General features: G+C 55.1%; 10 protein-coding genes across 10 annotated transcripts; 5 read left to right on the top strand and 5 right to left on the bottom strand.

Moving 5' to 3' along the window:
• Positions 1-208: 208 nt before the first annotated feature.
• SODALDRAFT_325683 (hypothetical protein) lies at positions 209-1543 on the top strand (the record flags this gene model as incomplete). The annotated part of the gene is made up of 3 exons (XM_028609999.1): positions 209-236; positions 313-567; positions 645-1543. The coding sequence occupies 3 exons, from the start codon at positions 209-211 to the stop codon at positions 1541-1543; spliced, it is 1182 nt and encodes a 393-aa protein (XP_028464139.1).
• A 717-nt stretch (positions 1544-2260) lies between these two features.
• On the top strand, positions 2261-4047 carry SODALDRAFT_299117 (acyl-CoA dehydrogenase family member 10). Its single transcript, XM_028608864.1, has 2 exons — positions 2261-2917; positions 2998-4047. The coding sequence occupies exons 1-2, from the start codon at positions 2567-2569 to the stop codon at positions 4012-4014; spliced, it is 1368 nt and encodes a 455-aa protein (XP_028464138.1). The 5' UTR covers positions 2261-2566; the 3' UTR covers positions 4015-4047.
• Positions 4048-4329: 282 nt separating this feature from the next.
• Positions 4330-5466, bottom strand: SODALDRAFT_341247 (alcohol dehydrogenase; the record flags this gene model as incomplete). Its single annotated transcript, XM_028613026.1, has 2 exons — positions 4330-5325; positions 5413-5466. 2 exons carry the CDS (start codon positions 5464-5466, stop codon positions 4330-4332), a joined length of 1050 nt encoding a protein of 349 aa, XP_028464137.1.
• Positions 5467-7257: 1791 nt separating this feature from the next.
• Positions 7258-9059, top strand: SODALDRAFT_335430 (aldehyde dehydrogenase). Its single transcript, XM_028612456.1, has 2 exons — positions 7258-7503; positions 7586-9059. The coding sequence occupies exons 1-2, from the start codon at positions 7399-7401 to the stop codon at positions 8993-8995; spliced, it is 1515 nt and encodes a 504-aa protein (XP_028464136.1). The 5' UTR covers positions 7258-7398; the 3' UTR covers positions 8996-9059.
• A 344-nt stretch (positions 9060-9403) lies between these two features.
• SODALDRAFT_299110 (rhamnolipids biosynthesis 3-oxoacyl-reductase) lies at positions 9404-10797 on the bottom strand. The gene is made up of 4 exons (XM_028608863.1): positions 10239-10797; positions 10018-10159; positions 9740-9957; positions 9404-9665 (listed from the first exon to the last, which is right to left on the bottom strand). Exons 1-4 carry the CDS (start codon positions 10661-10663, stop codon positions 9599-9601), a joined length of 852 nt encoding a protein of 283 aa, XP_028464135.1. The 5' UTR covers positions 10664-10797; the 3' UTR covers positions 9404-9598.
• An 824-nt stretch (positions 10798-11621) lies between these two features.
• Positions 11622-13890, top strand: SODALDRAFT_341244 (4-coumarate-CoA ligase; the record flags this gene model as incomplete). Its single annotated transcript, XM_028613025.1, has 4 exons — positions 11622-11937; positions 12061-13061; positions 13339-13442; positions 13626-13890. 4 exons carry the CDS (start codon positions 11622-11624, stop codon positions 13888-13890), a joined length of 1686 nt encoding a protein of 561 aa, XP_028464134.1.
• Positions 13891-15770: 1880 nt separating this feature from the next.
• Positions 15771-18331, top strand: SODALDRAFT_315098 (FAD/NAD(P)-binding domain-containing protein). Its single transcript, XM_028609278.1, has 2 exons — positions 15771-16444; positions 16516-18331. Exons 1-2 carry the CDS (start codon positions 16212-16214, stop codon positions 18074-18076), a joined length of 1794 nt encoding a protein of 597 aa, XP_028464133.1. The 5' UTR covers positions 15771-16211; the 3' UTR covers positions 18077-18331.
• SODALDRAFT_362119 (hypothetical protein) lies at positions 18250-18542 on the bottom strand (the record flags this gene model as incomplete). Its single annotated transcript, XM_028614434.1, has 2 exons — positions 18250-18332; positions 18371-18542. 2 exons carry the CDS (start codon positions 18540-18542, stop codon positions 18250-18252), a joined length of 255 nt encoding a protein of 84 aa, XP_028464132.1.
• On the bottom strand, positions 18333-19405 carry SODALDRAFT_217358 (hypothetical protein). Its single transcript, XM_028607310.1, has 2 exons — positions 18764-19405; positions 18333-18648 (listed from the first exon to the last, which is right to left on the bottom strand). Exons 1-2 carry the CDS (start codon positions 19143-19145, stop codon positions 18590-18592), a joined length of 441 nt encoding a protein of 146 aa, XP_028464131.1. The 5' UTR covers positions 19146-19405; the 3' UTR covers positions 18333-18589.
• A 1594-nt stretch (positions 19406-20999) lies between these two features.
• SODALDRAFT_335426 (hypothetical protein) lies at positions 21000-21621 on the bottom strand. The gene has a single exon (XM_028612455.1). The coding sequence runs from the start codon at positions 21372-21374 to the stop codon at positions 21039-21041; it is 336 nt and encodes a 111-aa protein (XP_028464130.1). The 5' UTR covers positions 21375-21621; the 3' UTR covers positions 21000-21038.
• Positions 21622-23471: the final 1850 nt, after the last annotated feature.

The following is a 23471-nucleotide window of genomic DNA, read 5'->3' as shown; positions in this document are numbered from 1 at the left end:
TTTCGTCTTACGTTGTACTCGACTGCGGTACATGAAGCATGCCCGCCCTGCCGCCCGCCATCTATAGCCCCCCTTCTTCTCTTCTTCTACTTTTCGGTATCTCCCGCTCTCATCACACTCTCCCAAGAACGTGTCGACCTCTCCTGATCTGTTGTTCTCATCGTACGAGTAACTACCCGGAGTTCAAGTCGACAACAGTCACAACACCATGAGCCAGAATCACGCTCTAGTATACGGTTCGTAGTGATTGATGCATGATGTGCTCCTCCCGGACTTGAACTTCCTCCCTTCTCTGACTGAACGTCTCTGCAGGTGGCAGCGGCATCACCGGCTGGGCCATCACCAACGCCATCTTGAACGGCTACCCTACCCCGGGCAGCTTCGCGTCCGTCACGGCCCTCACCAACCGACCGCTCGACACCGAGGCCGCCCTTTGGCCCAAGTCCGACAAGCTTCATGTCGCCACCGGCATCGACATCTTGACCCCCAAGGGGCAAGAGGGTCTCGAGGCTGACCTTAAGGAGAAGGTCAAGAACATTAACCAAATCAGCCATGTCTACTTCTTCGGTATGTCGCAACAACACGGGAAGGGACATGGCAGAAGGGAACAAGAGAAGAGCTAATGGATGCCTGGGTGCATATAGCGTACATCATGGACACCGACCCGGTAAAGGAGTGCCAGATCAACAAGGAGCTCATCAGGCGCGCCGTCGCCGCCGTCGAGAACCTGTCGCCCAACCTCAAGTTCGTGGTCCTCCCGACCGGCACCAAAGCCTACGGCGTGCACCTGCTCGACGACTTCCCCTTCAAGAATGACCTGCCGCTGCGCGAGTCGCTGCCGCGCATCCCCGAGCCCTACGCCAGCCAGATGTTCTACTACGACCAGACCGACATGCTCACGGAGATGGCCAAGGGCAAGGCCTGGACCTGGTGCGAGGTCATCCCGGACAACATCATCGGCTTCGTGCCCAACAACAACATTTATTGCTTGGCCCAGACGGTCGGCACCTACCTGGCGCTCTACCGCGACATCAACGGCGAAGGGGCCGAGGTCGCCTTCCCCGGCACGGAGAAGTCGTGGCGCAACAGCAGCAACGAGAGCAACCAGGACGTCGTGGCCAAGGTGTGCATCTGGGCGTCGCTGCAACTGGAGACGTCGGCCGAGCAGCGCTACAACGCGGCCGACAGCGCCACCCCGTCGTCGTGGAGCGCCAAGTGGCCCGTCATCTGCGAGTACTTCGGCCTCAAGGGCACGCCCCCGCCGCCCGGCGGCTCAGGGCCCCAGCCGGCCCAGTACCTGGCCGATCACTACGAGGAGTGGAAGGCACTCGAGAAGAAGCACGGTCTGGTCACCGGTCGGGTGGGGAACAACCGCAACTTCGGGCCTTTCGCGCACTTCATCATGGCTATGCTGGATTTCGATCGCAACATGGACATGTCCAAGTGTCATGCCATGTGGGGTGAGGGAAAGGAGGAGGTTGACACCAAGCAGTCATGGTGGACTACGCTTGACAGGTTCAGGAAGGCCAAGATTATCCCGTAGAGGGGGCGGCTGCGCGAGGGGGAAGAAGAAATGAAGGGAATGAAGAGCATTATGAGGGGAAGACTTTTTACGATGTAGGTTTTAGTTGATTGTGACGTGACACCGCATACCTTAGTTTGCTGAGGAATGATATGCATGGTCCCATTCACGTGGCACGAATATGCAAACTTGCCTACTGATATTATCTTCTCTCTTCCTTTTCCTTCCTCTGATATCTTTCTTTTTTTTTTCTTTTTTTCTTTTTTTTTTTTTCTTTTTTTCTTTTTCAGAGAATGACAACGATTACCTATTAATGAATGAGTGAATAGTATGTGTGCAAATTATAGGGCATTTGGACGAGACAGGCAAATTCAGTAATGTATCGTTCCCGTCTCTCGAACCCGGGTCCTTCTCCGCATATCCTCCCCCACCTCAGATGTACCGAAAAATACTGGACTAATTACTCAGTAGTTTGTTTGTTTCCCAAAAGAGCTGGCCAATCACACGTAATAGCCCCATACCCGCATTTCCGTTTTAGGATCCATAAGTTGGAGACGGAAGCAGGGGTAGCTGCAGTACATACAAAGGTACTGCACTTCTCAGTCCCCATATTTGTGCAGGTACTTTCAATAATGTACTTGTGGAGATGCCGCGGCTCAATGCGGGGAGGAACATGACTTCCAGCCGAAACCTCCAAACACCGTCAACTGCTCTACTTTTTCACTATTGCCGACAATCCCAGGGACCAAGGCCTCTCTGTCATGACCTGATGACCGCTAACCTCGTTCGTTTTACCCATTCAGCTTCTGGCTCGGCTTGTGATCGCCATCTTGCATAGCCATACTATTAGACATACAAAGCTTTGGTAGAATTCATGTTCCCATACTTTTTTTGCATCCTCACCTTCAGCAACAAGTTACAACCACCCCCTTCTTTTTTATCTTCTTTCTTGACCAATTTATTCGTCCCTAGTTGATCTTCAATTTATTTCCCTTCTCCCTCGCCTGGTCTGCACCTATACCCCAAACAAACACATCACCAACAATGTCCCCTACGCCATCATCAGTAGACAACCCGGCCCTCCAGGGCCCGGCCTTCCAACGGCTACCGCCCTGGGTCAAGGCCAAGTTGTCGCCTCTGGCCATCGAGAAGATCCAGGCTGTCTACGACTGGGTCGAGAATGAGTGCATTCCCCGCGAGCAGATCATGAAGGCACAGCTGGAAGGCCGCCGCTGGACAACCCCTCCCTTGATGCACGAGCTGCGGGAGAAGGCAAAGGAACGCGGTCTCTTTAATCTGTTCTTGCCCAACCACTTTGCCGAGAGCCCCGGCTTGACCAACCTGGAGTACTCGTGCTGTGCTGAGATTATGGGCCGGTGCTACTGGGCTGCTCAGGTATGAAAAACCCACTTTTCACTGAAGAGAGGGAATACGAAACGTCATGCTAACAAGTATTTCTCGATCCTCTCATGCAGACCATGAACTGCCACGCTCCCGAAACCGGCAACATCGAACTACTGGCCAAGTACTGCACCCCCGAACAGAAGAAGAAGTGGCTGCAGCCTCTGCTCGACGGCACCGCCGCGTCGGCCTACTCCATGACGGAGCCCGACGTCGCCAGCTCGGACGCCACTCAGATCGGCATCTCCGTGCGGCGCGAGGGCGACGAGTACGTCATCAACGGCCGCAAGCTGTACGGCAACTGCCTCTGGAACAAGGAGCTGAGCTTCTACATCCTGATGGGCTGCTCGGACCCGAACCACCCGAACAAGTGGTCGCGCCACACCACGCTCATCGTGCCGTGCAACACGCCGGGCATCACGCAGGTGCGCAACCTGACCATCATGGGCTACGACCACGCGCCCGAGGGCCACGGCGAGTACCGCTACGACAACGTGCGCGTGCCGGCCGAGAACGTCATCCTGGGCGAAGGGCGCGCCTTCGAGATCGCCCAGGGCCGCCTGGGCCCCGGCCGCATCCACCACTGCATGCGGCTGATCGGCCAGACCGAGCGCGCCTACGAACTGGCCCTGCTGCGGTGCAACGACCCGCGCAAGAAGCCCCGCGGCAAGCTGATCGGCGAGTTCGACTCCAACATTGAGCGCATCGCCCAGATGCGGCTCGAGCTGGACGCCATGCGCCTCGTTGTCCTGAACGCCGCTGACACCATGGACCTCCATGGCAACAAGGCCGGTAAGCGAGCCATCGCCCAGAGCAAGATCCTGGTGCCCGAGGTCGCGTGCAAGATCATCGATGAGTGCATGCAGATCTACGGTGGTCAGGGCCTCACCCAGCACACCCCGCTGCCCGAGATGTGGACCTACGCCCGTTTCGTCCGCGTGGCCGATGGCCCCGATGCGGCGCACAGGCATCAGGTTGGACGGGAGGAGATGAAGTCGGCGGAAGCGTTCCGGAAGCGTCACCAGGCGTATCAGGATCAGTATAAGAAGTTGGCGGAGCAGTATGGGGAGAAGTATATTTCTTTTGACTAGATATTGGGTATCTGCATATATGTTTAGAGGGCTTCGTTATTCGTATTTATATATTGCCGTTCTGAAAGCCAATTTTCACCATCATGATTCATCCTCTATGGCTCCCTGTTTCTGTCGTGCAGCTGTGATGACTTGGAGATGAGTAGCTTGATGTGTGCATTATTATGAAGCCATAGTGGTGTCTTACTGTAGAAATGTTCCATCTCTGCTTTGAATAAGGCACCAACCAGGGAATATGGAATCCAATATTTCTGACATGTTCGATTTAATCCTTTTTTATTTCCTTTCAAACATTATCTACAGCTGATGATAGGTCTATTTAAAGGCAATGCCCTGCCTGGTCCGTACCTTGCCCTGTTGCATCTCCGCCACCATGGCCGGGAGCTCCTCCAGGCCCTTCCTGATGTTCACAACGGGCATGATGCCGTGCTCCTCGGTAAAGGCGACAGCCTTGCCCATGCGCTGCGGGATGCTGGTGCTGTCGGACTTGATCTTGTAATTGCCCAGCAGGAGGTCCATGACCTTGACGGGCAGGGGCTCGTCGAGGACGCCGATGATCATGAAGGTGCCGCCGAGGCGAAGGCAGGTGGTAGCGGAGACGAAGGCGGGGCGGACGTTGGTGTAGACAGCGACGGCGTGGACGCCGCCGCCGGTGAGCTTCTTGATCTTGTCGGCCCAGTCCGGGTCGTCGCGGGAGTTGAAGGTAGCCTCGGCGCCCTGCTTCTTGACCTCCTCGAGGTTGGCGTCGGCGACGTCGATGCCGATGACGCGCAGGCCCATGGCGTGGGCGTACTGGGTGGCGAGCTGGCCGAGGCCGCCGCAGCCGACGACGCCGAACCAGTCGCCCTTGTTGAGTTCGCAGCTGTCGACGGAGTGAAAGGCGGTGATGCCGGCGCAGAAGACGGCGCTGGCGGCGTCCATGTTCCATTTCGCCTCGTTCAGCACCACGGCGTTGTGGTAGTCGACCAGGGCGTACTCGGCGAAGAAGCCGTCGGCGGCGAAGCCCTGGAGGAGCTGCTTGCCCGTCTCGCAGTGGAGGTTGTGCACCTGGCAGCCGGCGCAGGTGAAGCAGCAGCCGCGGATGTAGAGGAAGCCGACGGCATCGCCGAGGTTGAAGCCCTTGCCCTCGACCGAGGGGTGGAAGGAGACGATGTGGCCGGCGCCCTCGTGGCCTAGCGTCACGGTCTTCTGGGCGTCTTTGATGGCCATCATGTCACTGTGGCAGAGCGAGGCCGAGCGGATCTTGACGAGGAATTCATTGGGACCCGGCACCGGCACGGGGACCTCGTTTACCACCACCTTCTTCAGGTCCTGTTGTTTTCAGAATCCATGTATGTTAGAAGCCAGGTATCCGGTTTGGTTGAAAGGTATAAGTGCAGAACAATGGGAGAGACATACGACGTCATATTGACCCGCCTTCATGGTCTTGGGGATCTGCGCAACGGAGCCCATGGTTGTGAGGATGGTAGAGTTTGACTGAGTTGAGTGGGATGGAAGTGGAAGGCGTGTTTTGAGGAGGTGGCGACGGTAATGTCACACGAGACGGGAGGTAGGGGGGAGAAGGCTAGGGGTAAGTTTGAGACAGAGACGAAGAGTGGAAGAGAGAGAGAGAGAGATAGAGGGAGAGATGACACTGGATTTGGATGATAAACAACTAATAAGACAAGAAAGGGGATTTGCGAATTACAAGCAGAGGGCGAGCTAGCTATCCTATGGAGTTCCCAAAAGGCTGTTTTGCCCAACATCCACTGGGGCCTACACTACATCTTCCATCTCCTTCTACTGCACGACTCGGGCAGACGTGAATAGGACAACTCCCGACGACTAACCGACGATGCCGTGGTGATGATCCTATTCTCGCAGCCATGGATATTAAAGTGCATCGCATCTCGGAATTGTAAACCCCGTGTCCCTGTGCATTGACGAAGAGGGGTTTATCAAGGAAAAGAATCTGATAGAGGATACAAGGTGGATAGACAGAGAGACGGAGAAACGGAGAGACGGCGGGAACCCTTAGCTGCTCTGAACCATCGTCACATAAGGCGAAGAACCACTCGCGCTCCCCATAGTCCACGTTCATTTCAACTATTTACTTGCTATCTAAGCTGCGAACATTCCCTTCCGGAATCTGGAATCACCCTAGACTAGTAGACCCCACACCAGCATGTAGTACGTGCACCTTTGCAGCCATCGTCCTGCGTTCGAGTCGAGAGACGACACGGGGGAAGCCGTGCATAGTGTGGTGTAGGTGGTGCCCCCTCAACTGTATGTTTTGTCTCAGATACAACGTACCCCGCAACGGGATCACAGACAGGAGATTGTGTTAGTGGCATGCGGAGGCGGGGTAACACTTGGAACACATTTCTTTAGGTAGCAATGAGTAAGTAGGAGGGGAGGGGGGAGATGTCGAGGGTCGAAATGTGGGGTACTGTACGTAGATGGGGAGATGTAGATGAGGGGGAGAGATGGGGGGAGAGATGGGGAGACTTAGGCGGCGTGGTACCTAAAATTAGCGGGCACGGATATCCCCTGTCCTGTACACGCACCAATACCAGGGTTCGCCCCTTACTAGTTCCCTTAAGATCCCTCCCCCAAGCCGTTTTCGGTGCACGATGGGGGTAAAGAGGTAGACTCCGAGTCAGGGTCTTCAGCATGCCCCGACTACCATGACTCGATTAACATAACCGTTCCCATGGAAATCGATAACCTTCAGCCCTTTTACACGAAGTATTCGTACTCTGCACGAACAGACCGCACGCATGACATGTCGAGAACACCATCTCAAGCTAGATCGTCCCTTTCTTGCCTGGCCCGCCGCATAAGCCTGCAGATACAAGTCTGCATCAACGGGCGATAGACGACGCCAACGAAAACCCCGGAGTTAAAGCACCGCGTGGCCGCCACCCCCGAACAAAATAGAAGTAGTTTGTCTGGCTATGTAGGTCCAGTTACATCACGCGAAGTAGAACAAAGACGGGGGGGATACGACGTAATTACATACTTCGTAGCAGTTGAGGGGAGGGGATTTTAGTAAGAGTGAGTAAGAGTGAGGCACATGTGTTGCTTGGAAGCGGGATGACTGGGTAGGATGTTAAGTTGCTGTGGTACTGTCTCGTCTTCCTGCGGGTGTCCGAATACCTAGTACATAAAATACGAATAAGCAATAAGAAAGCCAATACATAAGGTACCGAGAACTGCTCCCTCCCCTCCTCCACTACGTACCTCCCCTCCATATCTACCGACCCTCTACTCCCATAACAACACAACACCTCTTTCACCTCTTACCTTGCATCACTTACTACCGTTTCCTCCCATCAAGACTTCCACGAGCTCCTGCGCGATCTCTCTCCTCTTCCTCTCCAACGCCTCACATCACCTAACAAAATGACCTCCCTGGGTCCCACCCTGAAGGAGAGCGCGAAGAAGCTCGAGTCGTCCTTCAACTGGAGCAAGACCAATCTTCCCAAGCAGCTCTTTATCAACAACGAGGTACGTTAGGAGTGAGGTGGGAACTAAAAGAAAGAAACGGGGAAACAAGCAAGGACCAGACAGTAATCTAACAGCAAAACAGTATGTCGAGTCCAAGAACCCCAAGAAACTGGCGCTCTCCAACCCGGCAGACGGCTCCCTCGTGGCCGACGACGTGGCGCTCGCCGGCGAGGCCGAAGTAGATGCCGCCGTCGCCGCGGCCGAGGCGGCCTTCCCCGCCTGGCGGAAGACCCCGGCCACGGTGCGCCGCGACCTGATGTACAAGCTGGCCGACCTGATCCAGCAAAACGGGCTGGCGCTCGCCGAGCTGACGCGCCTCACGCTGGGCGCGCCGTTCGGGTCGTTCGGGTCGTTCGAGATCAACCTCGCGTGCGAGGCCTTTCGCTACTACGCCGGCTGGACCGACAAGTTCCCGGGCGAGGCGATGCCGCAGGACGACGGCTTCATGAAGATCGTGCGCAACGAGCCCCTCGGCGTGACCTGCGGCATCGTGCCGTGGAACGGGCCCCTGGGCAACGTCGGCATGAAGGCGGGCCCCGCGCTGGCCACGGGCAACTGCTTCATCCTCAAGCCGTCGGAGAAGACGCCCTTCGCGGCCCTCGCCCTGGGCACGCTCATCAAGGAGGCCGGCTTCCCGCCCGGCGTGTTCCAGGTGCTCTCGGGCGACGGCAGCACGGGCGCCCTGCTGGCGAACCACATGCGCGTGCGCAAGGTCAGCTTCACCGGGTCCACCATGACGGGCCGCAAGATCCAGGAGATGGCGGCCAAGAGCAACCTCAAGCGCGTGACGCTCGAGCTGGGCGGCAAGAGCCCCGCCGTCGTGTTCGACGACGCCAACCTCGACAACGCCGTCACCTGGTGCGCCAACGCCATCACCGCCAACACGGGCCAGGTGTGCTTCGCCGCCAGCCGCGTCTACGTGCAGGCCGGCATCTACGACAAGTTCGTCGCCGCCTACAAGAAGGCCATGGCCGACAAGGCCGCCGGCATCGGCCACCCGGACGCCGAGGGCACGTCCATCGGCCCGCTGGTCGACCAGTCCCAGTTCGACCGCGTGCGCGGCTTCATCGAGCGCGGCCAGCAGGGCCAGGGCACGCTGCTGGTGGGCGGCGGCCGCGTCGGCGACAAGGGCTACTTCGTCGAGCCGACCGTGTTCGAGAACGTGGCGCAGGACGCCGAGATTTGCCAGCAGGAGATCTTCGGCCCCGTGGCGGTGCTGAACAAGTTCGAGACCGAGGAGGAGATCATCGAGAAGGCCAACGATACCAACTTTGGTCTCATGGCCGGCGTCTTCACCCAGGACATCAACAAGGCCATGCGCTTCGCCTCGGAAATTGACAGCGGCATGGTCGGCATCAACTGTGTCAGCTTGTGTTTCCTGACTGCTCCCTTTGGTGGCAGCAAGGAGAGCGGCACCGGCCGCGAGAACGCCATCCACGCGCTGCGCATGTTCACCGAGCCCAAGACCGTCATGATCAACCTTACCTATTGAGGCGTTGACGGTGTGGATTAGGGAGATGTCATAGTATAAATAGTAAAATCAAATCAAACCAATTGAAGCAAATGAATACGATATTTGTTCGGATGACTTTGTCGTTGGTTCGGAGGAAGTGACGAAATGAAAAAATAAAAATAAAAAATAAAAAATGGAAAAAGGAAGAAAAAGGAAGAAAAAGGAATGTCCTCACCGATCTGAGCGATACCTAGGTACACCGTATCATTTCAACGTCAATGCCGTCATTGACACTGTTACCCCACTCGGCAGGGTATTCCCATTGGATGCTAACAACTGGATGAAACACCCCCGCCCTGGAAGAAGGTACGTACCATGTGCCCACACAAACGCGCAGGCACACGCGCTTCACTTCACACCTTCACAGCTGCAATTTTCCCATCACCAAAGTTGCCTCGTCAATCGATCATCAACCTCCTCCACACATCGTTGGCAGGACCTACACACATCGCTGGCACGACCCACAGATTGGTATTTATGCCATGTCAGTTCCATGAGATGCATTCCTAACTACCTAGATACGCCAATACAAACACAGATCCCCTAATCACCAACCTAGACCAGTGGATTCCAAGCTCGTACTCACAACCGGGACATCCTGCCCGCTGACAGTCTCGCTCCTCCATCAACTGCAATTTCGACTCCGTTTCTGTTTGACAAAGAAACCGAACATCAGCATCATTCCAAAAAAATTCCACACTGATAAGGGAGGGGAAGACGTACACATATTTTCCTGCGGGAGAGCACAGGAACACAGCCACGCCGGCTATGTCTTCAGGCTCACCCAGACGACGCATCGGGTTGTCCTTGCTCAGACTATCAATACCGCCTAGGTTGCTGATCAGGCCTTGCGCCAGCTTTGACGGGAAGAAGCCCGGCGAGATGATGTTGGAGGTGATGTATCGGGGGCCCAGCTCCACAGCCAGGTTGCGACCCAGGTGCTGGTCAGAGCCGTCAGCATTTTCGTCTTCATATGTCCAATTTGTCACATTCAAACTCACATTTGCAGCCGCCTTGGAAGCGGAGTACATGATGGTGCCGTGCTCTCCAACGTGAGGCACGTTGTTGCCAGCCGTTGAGCTGATGATGAGCACACGGCTGGGGTCGTCCCTGGAAGAGGCTTGTTCTAGGAGAGGTAGAGACCTGAGGGGCGGGCGGGGGGAAGACATCCGACAGTCAGACCGGGCCGTGACAAGTGGGTATGAAGGTACTTTCCACTTACTTCTGAACCAGCTCAAAGACACCCCGGACGTTGAGGTCCAGGATCTTGACGGAGCTGCTGGGCGGGGCGTCCTCGAACTTGGACCCCCACGCGGCGCCGGCATTGCAGACGAGGATGTTCAGGCCCTTGCTCCCGACAATGTCCTTGACCTCGCCCACGAGCCGCACGATGTCCTTGGAGTCGGCCACGTTGGCGGCGATGCCGATCGCCTTGCCCCGGATGCCCGGGAGCCGGTTGAGCTTGTCGACCGCCTGCTGGATGCCCTGCTCGCCCTCCAGCTTGCGCGCCGTGACGATGACGTGCGAGCAGCCCGAGCGCAGGAACGCCGTGGCCATGTGCAGGCCCAGGCCTCGCGATCCGCCCGTCACGAGGGCCGTCTTGCCCTGGAGGGTGAAGGCCGTGTCGAAGTTTTTCAACTGGGACATTTTGTCGGTCGGATCTTTGAAATGAAGGGTAAGGTGCTCGATCGAATTGTCCAAGGTGTCAAAAACAAACAAGAGGAGCAGATCAAAGACACAGGAGCGGGACAATACGAGTTTACACCCAAAACATCAAAATATGGGTTCGAGTGGCAATGTGACGATTCGAGGTTGAGCTGACAGGTTCAAAGTCCGGGGTGCATGTGCAAGTGCAAGTGCAAGTGCATGGCCATGCCAGATGTTTTCCGTGGCTGTTCGGTATTAGCTTAGGCGGTCCGCAACGGGAACAGACGACCAGTCAAAACGCCCCAAAAGACAAGCAAACCCACAACTACGAAGGAAGCAAAAAGAGCCACGGCTCAACTGGGGAAGCTTTGCCTCGTTATTTGCTGCGACCCCCAGCTCTGAAGCCAACTTAGCCAAGCGAAGGGCTCTCCCACTGGCACGCGCTGGCACCGCTGATCTTGGACCGCCCCGAGCCAAGGGGGCGGCAATTCATCCCCTCCCCGAAGAGCCCCAAAGTCCAAAGAAGTCCTCCCCGTCAGTCTCGTCGGTCTTTACCCCGCAAAGTACCGGCTACCGAAGTGCTTCCGAGGGAAGATATCGGCCGATTAGAGAGGCATGGCACTCGGCACGCCGAACCTCCAGTAAAGAGCCTTGAAGTGAACCGTTTGTGGTGACTTGCTATTATCATTTCGGGCTTTTTCTTCCTTTTTTACCTTCTTTTTCTTTTTCTTTTCCTGTTATCATCTGATATGATATGTCGCTGGATGTAAGAATAGGCGACCTGGCGATAACCGACTTCAGAGCCCCTTGATATATCACCCCGTCTTGGTTCGTTTTCTCACCCATCTTCGCACTTGACACAAGAAACAAAAAAGACCGGCTCCCTTCATCTCAATTCCCTGGAGGAGCTTCTCTTTTCTTTTCTTCGTTCTACCTCACCTAGATCCCCGCCGCCATCATGATCATCAAGTCCCCTTTCCCGACACTCGACATCCCCAAGACCAACCTACTCAACTACCTCTTTCCCCCGGGCCAGGAGCCTTCCGAGGAACCGCTATGGCTCGATAGTAAGAACGACAAGATCAACTTGTCGCCCAAACAGCTTCTAGAATGGGTCAGGCGCCTGTCTTTTGGCCTTCAGAGGCTGGGTATGAAGCGCGGGGATGTGATCATGATTTGCACTCCTAATCAGATCTTCGTCCCCGTCGCTTATCTAGGTATCGTGGGAAGCGGGTGCATCTTTAGCGGTGCCAACCCGGCCTATACTGTACCTGGTGAGTTTCTCCTCCCGAACTTCGACCGTTGACTGTCGAGTCGTCAGTCCTACCCTGAGCGAGTCCTGGAAGCAAAGTGCTGACTTGGTGGCTTTCTTTTCTTTCCTTCTTGTCGTTTTACAGAACTTGTGCATCAAATGAACAACACCACAGCCAAGGTCGTTCTCGTCCACCCCTCCCAGCTCGAACGGATCCTCCCTGCCGCCGAGAAGGCCGGCATTCCCCGGAACCGCATCTTTCAGTTCTCCGAGGTCGAGAACCCGACCCGGGAAGGCATTCCCGACTGGAGGACGATGATCGGAACGCCGTCAGAAGTAAGGAACTACCGGTGGCCGGAACTGTCGCCGGAGGACTCCCTCCGCACGGTGGCGACCATCAACTACAGCTCGGGCACGACCGGTCTGCCCAAGGGCGTCTGCGTATCACACCACAACCTGATCGCCAACGTGGAACAGACCATCGTGATGCGCTACGCCAAGAAGCCGTACCCGTTCGAGGCGCGTCCGCAGGAGCGCTGGCTCGGGTTCCTGCCGCTGTACCACGCGTACGGGCAGCTCTACACGATCCTCATGGCGATCAAGCTCCACGTGCCCATCTCCATCATGAAGGAGTTCCGGTACGAGGACTTTTTGTTCACCATCGGGCGGCACCGCATCACGAGCCTGCAGATCGCGCCGCCCATCCTGGTGATGCTGTCGAAGCGGCCCGAGACGGCGCGCTACGACCTGTCCAGCGTCAAGGACGTGCTGTGCGGCGCCGCCCCGCTGTCGCGCGAGCTGCAGAACGAGTGCCAGCGCCGCTTCCAGATCCAGATCAACCAGGGCTGGGGCATGACCGAGGTGACGTGCGGCGCCATCCACGTCCCCGGCGGGGTGCGCGACGACACCGGAAGCGTCGGCCAGCTGGACCCCAACTGCGAGTGCAAGCTCATCGACGACGACGGCAACGAGGTCGCCGCGGGCCAGCCAGGCGAGATGTACGTCCGCGGGCCGAATATCTGCCTGGGCTACTGGCGCAACGAGGCGGCCACGCAGGAGAGCCTGGACAAGGACGGGTGGTTGAAGACGGGCGACATTGCCGTGTGCAATGATGAGGGTTATTTCTGGATTGTCGATCGGAAAAAGGTGGGATCCCTTGCTACGTCTATGCGATTCTTTTTTTTATTATTTTTTTTTATTTCTTTTTTTTTTTCTTCTTTTTTTTCTTTTTTTCTTTTTTCTTTTTTTCTTTTTTCTTTTTTTCTTTTTTTCTTTTTTTCTTTTTTTCTTTTTTTCTTTTTTTCTTTTTTTCTTTTTTTCTTTTTTTCTTTTTTTCTTTTTTTCTTTGTTTTCCTTTTTTCTTTTTTTCTTTTTTTTTATAAAACAAAAAAGGACATAGAAACAGAAACTAACTGGATGGCAGGAACTCATCAAGGTCAATGCCCTGCAAGTGGCGCCCGCTGAGCTGGAAGCGGTACTTTTGGAAAATGAGCACGTCGCTGATGCTGCGGCCGTGGGAATCACCGTGTAAGTTGAACGATCCCCCCTTGTTTTTCCTCATTCTTCTTTTACCCCCTCCCCCCTTTTTTTCTTTTTCTTTTTTTTTTTCTTTTTTCCTTATCATTTCTCTTGGCCCTTGCTACCTCACTATCTATCCCCCTGTCTGCGCGTCAGTGCCGAACAGAAACTGACATGATCGACAAACCACAGAAATGGCGACGAGCGGCCGAGGGCGTACGTGGCGATCCAGGAGGCTTCCAAGGGCAAGGTGACACCAGAGGACATCCAGGAATGGATCAAGCCTCGGGTGGCCAAGCACAAGTGGCTCACGGGCGGCGTGGTATTCGTCGACGAGGTGCCCAAGCTGGCGAGCGGGAAGATCCAACGGAAGACGATGCGGGACTGGGCCAAGAGGGATGCGGCCGTCTTGGAGGCGGAGCTTAAGAAGAAGGGGGCTCCAAGGGCGAGGTTGTAAGGAGGCGGGGGAAATGGAGATGCTATGCTATGGAAGGACAAGGACGGGATAGCGGCGGGGTTTCTACCACACGGCAATTTATTTCTTTCTTCGCCTGTTTCTTTTCTGGGCAGGCCGCGTAGATCGCTAGCTACAGGTAGATTATGCACTCAGAGAGTCAATGATACAATACACATAGAATATTTCCCGCCTGGTGTGGTTGCAGAGAGGATGCAAGTTGGTTTGGATTGGACTACGAATGATAAGCCATCTTCTCGGTCGATTTCCGCTCACCGGTCAAGGAGGCAACGGCAGCAGTGGGCAAGTTGCAACTGGTGGCAGCCATGTGTCGTATTCGAAGTGGGCAGATGCACTCTCTATGCATGAAGAAGAAAAAACTGCAACTACACATTTGGTGCGAAGCGATAATCCGCGGTGGGTATTGGGACATTGGACATTGGCATTAGTGGGCACCCAGGGGAAGCCGGGTGATGTTTACCGGCAGCCGTGGGAAGCATGTCAAGCATCTTCACCTACCCTTTGTACAAGTACACCCCACAGACCCTTCCCCGCATAATTGAGGATGTTTATATTCCATGGTTGGGGGGGGGGGTCATTGTACTCAGGACGCTAATGATGCAGCGCTGCAGACGGTCGGGTGCAGCTCCTGTGGAGCCTTGCCTTGGGGGGCTGGGAGCGGGGTCATGTGTGACATTGCAATGTGGGGTATGGTACGAAGTACATTGTTCGAGGACGAGAAGGAGAACAAGAACGTACCTTGACTCCGTGCAGTTCAGGGCCTTGCCTTTTGCGTCCATGGGCGAACTCCCGTCTTTCTGCTCTCACCATTTTCTCTTTCTACGCATGCGCATATCTCCTTTCGATGAAGTGACCGGCGTACACAGAGGCAAAAGAAAGGGGAGGGAACAAGAGAGTTGTTACAGCAGCAAGCAAGCGGCAAGCCCACTGAACAGGACCGACGAGGCGAGAAACCAAAGCATAGGATGGCCGTATCGACGGGTCTCGGGGGGTTTATCATGTCCGTCGACCGACTAAGATGCGTTTTCTTTTACATATACTCGTCTCAGCAAGAGTGACCTCGTGCGCATCCCACATTCAACCGAGATGAGGTGAAAGGAGCAAGGCACAGCGGACGAAGATGGCCGGCCTTCCCAACCGATTGCTCCGTTGTGCCAGGGCTTTTCGGGTCCCGTTTAGCGTCAGTGCCGGGCGACTAATGATGCATCCGCAAGTCTTGTTCCTTGGGATTGCACGGTCCAAGCATCAACGCGGGAGACCAGTGCCGAATAGCTCTCCACTCCCACTGGGACTGGACTGGGGTTGATGATCTGATGTCTAGCTACCTATTGGATTCGCCCCCATCGTACCGGACTTTCTCCTGCCACGCGGTCACGGCATGCCCCGAGAAAAGGCACCTTAATCGTCTTAGCTCTGGACGGAGAGAGAGCGTCAGCCAGGGGACCATTGATACCCCGCGATCCGGATCCCCATCTAGGGCTCTCCTGGCTAGTGGGTTTTTTTCTTTTTTTTTCTTTTTTCTTATTTCGCTACCCGTTGCCTCGAGTCAGATCCGGGGCCTGTCCTTTGGTTTAACAGCTGCTTCCTGTGTCATGAAATCCTCTCAGACACCGGCTACATGACTCAAACTCATCCGTTCCTTCGGGGCACCCCAGGATTCCCCGTGTACAACGCACGCCATCCCACCCTTGCCTCCACTCCCGCTATCTTCTCCAATTGGGACGGCATGGGGGGAAATTTCCCGACATAGGCTGCCTTTGAGTTGTCACCAAGCTGCGGAACAGACCGCCAGAGCATCATAGCGAGGTCAGGTCAGGTCAGGTCAGGTCAGGGCATTATGTGGCCGACATGCTCGCCTTGCATGTCTGAGGCTAGGGTCTAACGACCGATGCTCTGCCGCCCCCCCGCCCCCTTAGTGTAACCCTTAGGATGGGGGATGCTGGAAAACGCCAGCCTTCCCTACCCATTGCCTACTCGCCTCTTCGTGCCATAATAACGGCATGCCATGCCTTTCACCGTCTCTGCACTCCATCCCCGCTAAGCTGTGGACAGACCTGGTCTTCCTGCATATATATCTTCAGTAGTTCGCAACCATCTCTGCCCATGCACTTCATCATCCTCACATCTCTACAACTCTTCCCTTCTGCGGTTTGTCTGCCTCCCTCTCAAGTATTCAAGTGGCCGTTGGAGAGTTGAGCATTTGTCTTCTCTGTCCTTTTTTGCCCCTTATTAACCCTGTCCCCTTTTCCCTCATCATTACCGGGATACACGACAAACCCACCCACACACACATATATATCACAATGGCCAACTACGTGTCACCAGAGTCGATCAAGGCGGGAGCTCGCGATACCTCCCAGAGACTCGACAATCCCATCCACAATGAGAGACAGATCCGTGTCATCTGCATCGGCGCCGGTGCCTCCGGTCTTCTGGTCGCCTACAAGCTGCAGAAGCACTTTACCAACTACTCCCTGACCGTCTACGAGAAGAACGAGGCCGTAGCCGGCACCTGGTTTGAGAACAGGTATCCTGGGTATGTATCTCCAACAAGGCATAACGAAAACAAGACGAAGAAATACGGGCCATGCTGACTCGGAAGAATAGCTGCGCTTGCGACGTCCCCTCGCACAACTACACTTGGAGCTTCGAGCCCAACCTCAGCTGGTCCGCCGTCTACCCCCCCTCCAACGAGATCTTCGACTACTTCGAGGGCTTCGCCAGGAAGTACTGCCTGCACCAGTACGTCAAGGTGCGCCACCAGGTCGTCGGCGCCGCCTGGGACCACGTCAACGGCGGCTACACCGTCCAGGTGCAGGACCTGGCCACCGGCAAGATCACCACCGACCACTGCGACATGCTCGTCAACGCCGGCGGCGTGCTCAACCACTGGAAGTGGCCCGCCATCCCCGGCCTCGACAAGTACAAGGGCGTCCTCCTCCACACCGCCAACTGGGACGAGTCGGTCTCGCTCGAGGGCAAGGTGGTCGGCCTCATCGGCAACGGCTCCTCCGGCATCCAGGTCCTCCCCGCCATCCGGGACAAGTGCAAGAAGGTCACCACCTTCATCCGCGAGCCCACCTGGGTCTCCCCCGTCCAGGGCATGGAGCAGCACAAGTACACGCCCGAGGAGCGCCGCGCGTTCGCCGAGAAGCCCGGCGCCCTGCTCGACTACCGCAAGAACATCGAGTCCGGGCTCAACGGCCAGTTCGGCATCTTCCTCAAGGAGAACCGCGTCAACATCGACACCCACGCCTACATGAAGCAGCAGATGAAGGAGAAGCTCAACAACGCCTTCCTCGAGGAGAAGCTCATCCCCGACTGGAGCGTCGGCTGCCGCCGCCTGACCCCCGGCGTGGATTACCTCGAGTCCCTGACCAAGCCCAACGTCCAGGTCGTCTACGGCGAGATCCTCGAGGTCACCGAGAAGGGCTGCCTCTGCGACGACGGCAACGAGTACCCCGTCGACGTGCTCATCTGCGCCACCGGCTTCGACACCTCCTTCCGCCCCCGCTTCCCCGTCGTCTCCCCCTCGGGCGAGAACCTGCAGGACAAGTGGGCCAAGGTGCCCGAGTCGTACCTGGGCATCGGCGTCGCCGGCTTCCCCAACTACTTCTGCATGCTGGGCCCCAACTGCCCCATCGGCAACGGGCCCGTGCTGTCCGCCATCGAGGCGCAGTGCGACTGGATGCTCAAGATCATGGACCGCTTCCAGAGCACCAACATGGCGCGCATCGCGCCCAAGGAGGAGGCCGTGCGCGACTTTGTCGAGTTCAAGGAGTGGTTCATGAAGCGCACCGTCTGGTCCGACCCGTGCCGCTCTTGGTACAAGCCCGGCCCGGACGGCCCCGTCGTCGCCCTCTGGCCGGGCTCCACCCTGCACTACATCGAGGCCATGAGCCACGTCCGCTTCGACGACTTCGACATCACCTACGCCGGCAACCGCTTCGCCTTCCTCGGCAACGGCTACTCCCAGACCGAGCTCGACCCGACCGCCGACTGGGCCTACTACATCCGCGAGCGCGACGACGACGCCCCCCTCTCCACCGGCGGCAGGCGCAAGCTCATCTCCAAGACCGGCACCGTCACCACCCGGGACGTTGTCGTCTTTAGCGGCAACAAGGAGGAGGCGGAGCGCGTCAAGGCCGAGACTTCGGCGAAGCTCTGAGCGGAGCAGAAGAAAAGGATGGTGGTGATGAGATGAGAGGATCCCGCGGTGTACTGGTATAAAGAGGAATTGCGTGGACCGTGTTCGTGTTTGTTGGAAAGGAGGGGGGAGTTAATTATGTAAACTTTGTTGTTTCTGTCGGCATAGACACGGCGGACGGCAGTTTTCTGTGTCTATTGTATATAGCCATTTTTCGTCTTGTCTTGACCGGGCATAGCAGTAGCATTCTTTATGATACATGTTTCCAGGCCAGCGCCTGACAACCACCTGGTTGCCCAGCTTGAACCCTCTGACCGTCACTTCCAAACACGACAACTGGTATATGAAGCGACGATAGGTGAGGTCCCTCGTAGCGATGGGAATTGGGCGGTGGATAATTGGGTTTCCGTGATACCGGCAGGAAACGAGAAAGCTGAGCAGAGGCAGCGGCAGCGGCCAGAGACCCCGGGAACCCGAGGAAAGCCATCGCCCCGTCTACCCGTCACTCTATCGCGAAGCCTCTTCTTGTGCCGCCTATGCCGGTTCCGGTTCCGTGGGTGTTGGCATCACCTTTCGCTCCTTGCCTAGGATAACTAGAATCGGAACACCACGTACGTCAGTCAGCCTCGCGAACCCCCTTCTCCCGCAGAAACCCCATCACCAGAACCGGGAAGCGCGACTGCAAAAGGACGGGCGAAAAGAACTCACTTCGATTAAAGAGCACGTAAGACGTAACAATGAAAATCGGCAAGGCGATGAGAGCAGCCATCCAACGCCTCGCCGCGCGGTTGTAGGCCTTCTTGTATTCCGGGCTCGCCGGGTTCAACGGCCGCTGTGCCGCTGGGGGTTGTTTCCGCGGAGGGACGATGGACGAAGCGGGTGTGACTGGCTTGTTCATGGGTGTCGACGCTGCCGTGGTGGCGGAACTGGAGGCAGTTGCGTCTGGTATTGTCCGTGTACTGTTGGCGGGTTTGGCGGGTTTGGGGACGACGATCTTGCGGACAGGTGCGGGGGCGCCGGGTTGTGAGCTGGTCGCGTATGTCCGCAGAGCTGCTGCTCGCCAGTACGTTCTTGTAAGTGGAAGACGCATTGGGATCGGTTCGGGCGGTGTTGGAGGTCGCGACCGGTTTCAGGAGGACGTCGTTGAGGTGTCGCACAGGGGGGGCTTTATGGGGATTATCAGGGAGTTGGAGGCTTCGATCGTCGGGATTAAAATGAAAGGACGATGGTCATTGCGAGGGTGGAAGTAGTTTTTCCAGTGGCAGGTTCGTGGATCGCGTCCTAGTTGGCGTGTAGCCTTGAATTCGTCGGGCAATTGCCGCCACCTAAAAAGGTCGGTTTGGTGGTGGGTTTTATTAGTGAAGAGCTTCGGCTTCTTGACCGAGGTCTGAAGCTGTGAAAACCTCAGACCCACTTTGACTGCGCCACATACTGCTGTGGCACTGTGTATTGAGCAGACCGTAGTTTTACGGTTACGTAACGGGCACGGATTTGACCGAAGGATTATAACCTTAGTAATCCAAGTAGACACCTGCAGAATCTTTACTATAAAGATTATGGTATGAATAGTTCCCCGACGGTCCTGCGCAGTTACAATTACATATAATAATCTTAATTAATTTTAACCCTATTTTTACTAGAGCGCCGGGCTTATAACTATTAGAAAATAAATAAAGTACGGAAATTATATATATATTTATCTAAGTGACGTTCGTGGTACTTCACGGAGATATCTAATTATTAGGAAAAATTAGGGGGAAATGAGTATAGATATATAGGATTATGGTACTCCACACGTCTGATATTTTTATATTTTATCACAGCTTGATATGGTGGCTATGGGCATCTGACACTTTGCTTCAGACGTGAAGGCAGAGGTTATATAAACTCGAGACTCGTCTTACTTGACTAGAAATCACGATTAATCAGGCTTTAGCGGTATCCAAACGATCAAGTGATTCAAGTCATGCCTTTGCTTCCATCGAGTTCGCGTTTCCCTGATCGGAACCAGCTCGAACTGCTCATGACCAGTATACGTGATACGTCGTGCGATGAGTTGAATATGGTTTTGGTTGGGTGGTGAACAACCATTCCGAATGCCTGCCCTTGAGGACTTACACGCCATGTCTGCGTGTCTGATGGGCGTCACAATTTCACTCAAAGAGTCAACAGCCTGCGAGAGTCGAGACGGTTTCACATGTCTTCAACAACTCTCCATGGAGCACGTATAATGATCTTGATGTGACAATGGACAGCAGGCGCGGGTCATGTTCCGAAATAGAAGCCACCTACTGAAACATATCTCAGAATTCCGTATTATGATCTGTACTACGAGAGAGAAAGTTTTGGAGTCCATCATCGCATCGGACTTTGGGGCACAATCTAGAGATTCGGCCCAAGTAGCCTCGTAGGTCCCAGAGTTCATATGAAGCAGTCACAAGTGGTGGCTTCGCACGAGGTCCGGCAATGTTCTATTGTTATGACCAATGACCAAAGAGGCTTCGCAATAGAGAGAAACAACTATGAAGCAATGGTGGTATTCTCTCTCTTAGACCAAACGACCTTCCAGAAAGATACCCTAGAGGCAACAATATCAAAGGTAATCATTACATGTTTATAAACACGGGCCCCTGGGTTGGATAATTGCTACGACAGCCATACCACCCCTGAAATGGTCGATGCTCATGGTCTTTGCCCCGTTGTGATGGTTCTCTTCTTCTTTCTTTTCTTTGCTTTTCTTCCTTCGTTGCCGAGTGTGCGTTCATCTATTGCACCAAGTCTCGGTAAGATATTCCTTGGTATCAAGATGGTTACCATCTTACACCATGACCCGGAATACATAGCAGTTTGGTGTCACAATAAATGTTACTTATATTCGTTCTCTTCCGCAAAAGGTCGAGGGCAATGCCATGCCAGCCCATCCATAAACCCCAATTAAAAAAAACACTATTTGGCAACAAACCAACCTTACGCCGCGGCCATCTCAAGTCGCCAAAGGCGAATGAATCCTCTCAAACCTAGGCCGAAGCCGGCGCTCCACACCCTTGGCCATCCTCTCGAGGGGCAAGCGATGCTCGACGGCGCGGACGGCGCGGGCGACGGGCGGCTCGACGCGCTTGATGGCGCGTTCGGTCGTCGGGCAGACGTAGTTGATGTTCTTCTCCCAGCGGGGCGCCCACTTGGCGGTCTGGTTGGCCAGGCGCTGGTCGGCGCCCGGGTACATGAAGTAGAAGGGCGCGAAGCCGCCTACGGTGGCTACGCCGTAGCAGATGGCTTCGCCGGACTTGATGGCGAGACCGAGGGGCATGGTGAGAGGCATGGTGATCGGGTTGTTGTCTGAGGAACAAGACAGATATTAGATTTTGGTTGTGAGATGATGGAGATGGGCGAAACTAGGGGTGATCAAAGAGGGGACGATGATAGGTGGGGGGTGGATTCTCCTAATGCATAAACGAAGGAGAGGATGGAAACGTACGTCAAGAAGATGGAAGTTGATGCTGCGGTGAGATGTGGCGATTTTTTACGACAAGACTAGACTGTAACTTGACGGTTTTGCAAGTCAACTGGTTCTCTGGATCGTGAAGTTGGTCGATGTAAGACGTGGTGCTTGTCGGGACTCGGGCCGTGTAGGTCTCGAAGGTAGATAGGAGCCGAGTGAGGATGATTCTGATGATAGTAATTTGATGGAAATGGCGTAGATGGATAGCACGGGTTTGAATACCGGGCTAAAAAGGCGATGGTTGCACGAGAGGGAGAAAAAGGGCGGCACAGGCGAGAGAGGAGAACAGCATACCCTTTTAAAGAGGGCAACCTGGAGAGAACTGGAGAGATCAAGGGCGGGCGGGTTGGGCACACACCTCATACAAGTGGCACACCACCTCAGCCAGCCAACAAGTTACTTGGTACAGATCAACTCGCCGTTTCCTACGTGAGAAAGAGGGAAAGAATGTGGTCCGACCTGGGTCGCCCGGTGAAGCGTGCGGGGTAAGGAGACGTAAGTCACGTAACAAAGCAGGGGAGACCGGGAGAGTACAAGGTCGTAAGGCGTATTGCGAACCAGATGACAAGGTATCTGGGATGAACTCCCTTCATCTATTCGAATCTACCTGTATTCGAGCCATCCATCACGAGCAGATACGCCACAACACGTTGACCAATGGTTGAAACCTTAACCAGGGTTGCGAGGCAGTGACTGGTTGATCGCTGAAAGCCATATGCGACGGCGAGGGCACAAGGTTTCAGGCAAGAAGGTGATTGTTTCGTCATTGGGTTCGCCGAGTGTACGGCGAAAAGACCTCCATTTCCTCCCGCGTAGGAGGAATGTAATAATGTATGCTTTGGTTACCTGTAAGTCGCTTGAAAACCCGAATATACTGTGAGGTTTTATTCGAGAATGATTCCGAAGGGCCTTAGTATCGAGAATGTTCCAAGACCACTCGGTAAGCAAGATGGTTTTTGATTGCGAGATTGAAGCCGTTTCTGTGCTGACCGTCCTGCAATATGATATCCCCTGACCCCCTTATTCCAGCGCACACGGCACACCCAACCGACAGGGAATCCGGGGGAGGCCCACACTGCAGTCAAGCAAGAATGGGCCCACTGGCACTAACAGAAGGATCGCTAGGGCGAGTGGGGATCAGAGCCCACTTCCCCGGATGCGATGGCGAAAAGTGGCCCCTCGAAGTCTGGGGAAATCAAAATCAAAGGCCAGGTAACTTAGGCTGGGCGCCGCCCCAGGACCCCTTCGGAGCCCCGCCCGGGTAAGTCGAAGACAAACGAATGACCGAACGCCAACACCTGGACAGGATGTCGTCGATACCTACGTGTACTTCGTGAAAGCGATTAATTACAAGCACCATAAACCAAATGACGATTTAAAATTGAAACGGAACAAATAAACGACAAATCTTTGGGGAATGGGGGCTTGTAGTCGACCATAGCAGCAGGGGGTTTACAGAATTACTGTACACTAGGAGGTGCTTGGATTTCCAGGCAATTAATTCCAATTGCTGTCGCGTGCTTCCGCGGTCCCCGCCCATAAGGCCCGACCGGGAGCAGTACCGGATGGCCTTGGTGTCAGAACGTTCCCCCCAGCTGCACCTCTACACGTTATAGGCGCCAATTTCAGGGGTCGGATGGGGTTGCTCCGCCCAAACATAACGCTACGTTTCCTATTTGCAGGCGTCCAGACACTAACTTCTGTGAATCCATTTCCCCTTGCCATTGGAGTGGATCTTCTTCACCGAAAGGTTAACTATTATCATCTGCTATTTGCAATGCACGTAGGTAGTTTGCCATAATTCTTAAAGACTGTAAATTGCCGTAGTTTTCGACCGCGCCAATGACCACCGACTTTGCCCACGACTTTGCCCACGACTTTGCCCACGACTTTGCCCACGACTTTGCCCACGACTTT

The sequence above is a fragment of the Sodiomyces alkalinus genome, assembly GCF_003711515.1.
Source record: "Sodiomyces alkalinus F11 unplaced genomic scaffold SODALscaffold_9, whole genome shotgun sequence".
Classification (NCBI taxonomy): Eukaryota; Fungi; Ascomycota; class Sordariomycetes; order Glomerellales; family Plectosphaerellaceae; genus Sodiomyces; species Sodiomyces alkalinus.
Note: the sequence above shows the minus strand (reverse complement) of the source record. Positions and strands in the feature narration are given on the sequence as shown.

What these genes read in the sequence shown, in the direction of transcription:
- SODALDRAFT_299117 (XM_028608864.1), top strand. Translation starts at nt 2,567, where the DNA reads ATGTCCCCTACGCCATCATCAGTAGACAACCCGGCCCTCCAGGGCCCG. An exon ending in GGTGCTACTGGGCTGCTCAG is followed by an intron (nt 2,918 to 2,997) that starts GTATGAAAAACC and finishes CCTCTCATGCAG; the next exon opens with ACCATGAACTGCCACGCTCC.
- SODALDRAFT_335430 (XM_028612456.1), top strand. Translation starts at nt 7,399, where the DNA reads ATGACCTCCCTGGGTCCCACCCTGAAGGAGAGCGCGAAGAAGCTCGAG. An exon ending in AGCTCTTTATCAACAACGAG is followed by an intron (nt 7,504 to 7,585) that starts GTACGTTAGGAG and finishes ACAGCAAAACAG; the next exon opens with TATGTCGAGTCCAAGAACCC.
- SODALDRAFT_299110 (XM_028608863.1), bottom strand. Translation starts at nt 10,663, where the DNA reads ATGTCCCAGTTGAAAAACTTCGACACGGCCTTCACCCTCCAGGGCAAG. An exon ending in GTCTTTGAGCTGGTTCAGAA is followed by an intron (nt 10,160 to 10,238) that starts GTAAGTGGAAAG and finishes CCCGCCCCTCAG; the next exon opens with GTCTCTACCTCTCCTAGAAC. An exon ending in TCTCCCGCAGGAAAATATGT is followed by an intron (nt 9,666 to 9,739) that starts GTACGTCTTCCC and finishes TTTGTCAAACAG; the next exon opens with AAACGGAGTCGAAATTGCAG.
- SODALDRAFT_315098 (XM_028609278.1), top strand. Translation starts at nt 16,212, where the DNA reads ATGGCCAACTACGTGTCACCAGAGTCGATCAAGGCGGGAGCTCGCGAT. An exon ending in TTTGAGAACAGGTATCCTGG is followed by an intron (nt 16,445 to 16,515) that starts GTATGTATCTCC and finishes TCGGAAGAATAG; the next exon opens with CTGCGCTTGCGACGTCCCCT.
- SODALDRAFT_217358 (XM_028607310.1), bottom strand. Translation starts at nt 19,145, where the DNA reads ATGCGTCTTCCACTTACAAGAACGTACTGGCGAGCAGCAGCTCTGCGG. An exon ending in TTACGTGCTCTTTAATCGAA is followed by an intron (nt 18,649 to 18,763) that starts GTGAGTTCTTTT and finishes TTCCGATTCTAG; the next exon opens with TTATCCTAGGCAAGGAGCGA.
- SODALDRAFT_335426 (XM_028612455.1), bottom strand. Translation starts at nt 21,374, where the DNA reads ATGCCTCTCACCATGCCCCTCGGTCTCGCCATCAAGTCCGGCGAAGCC.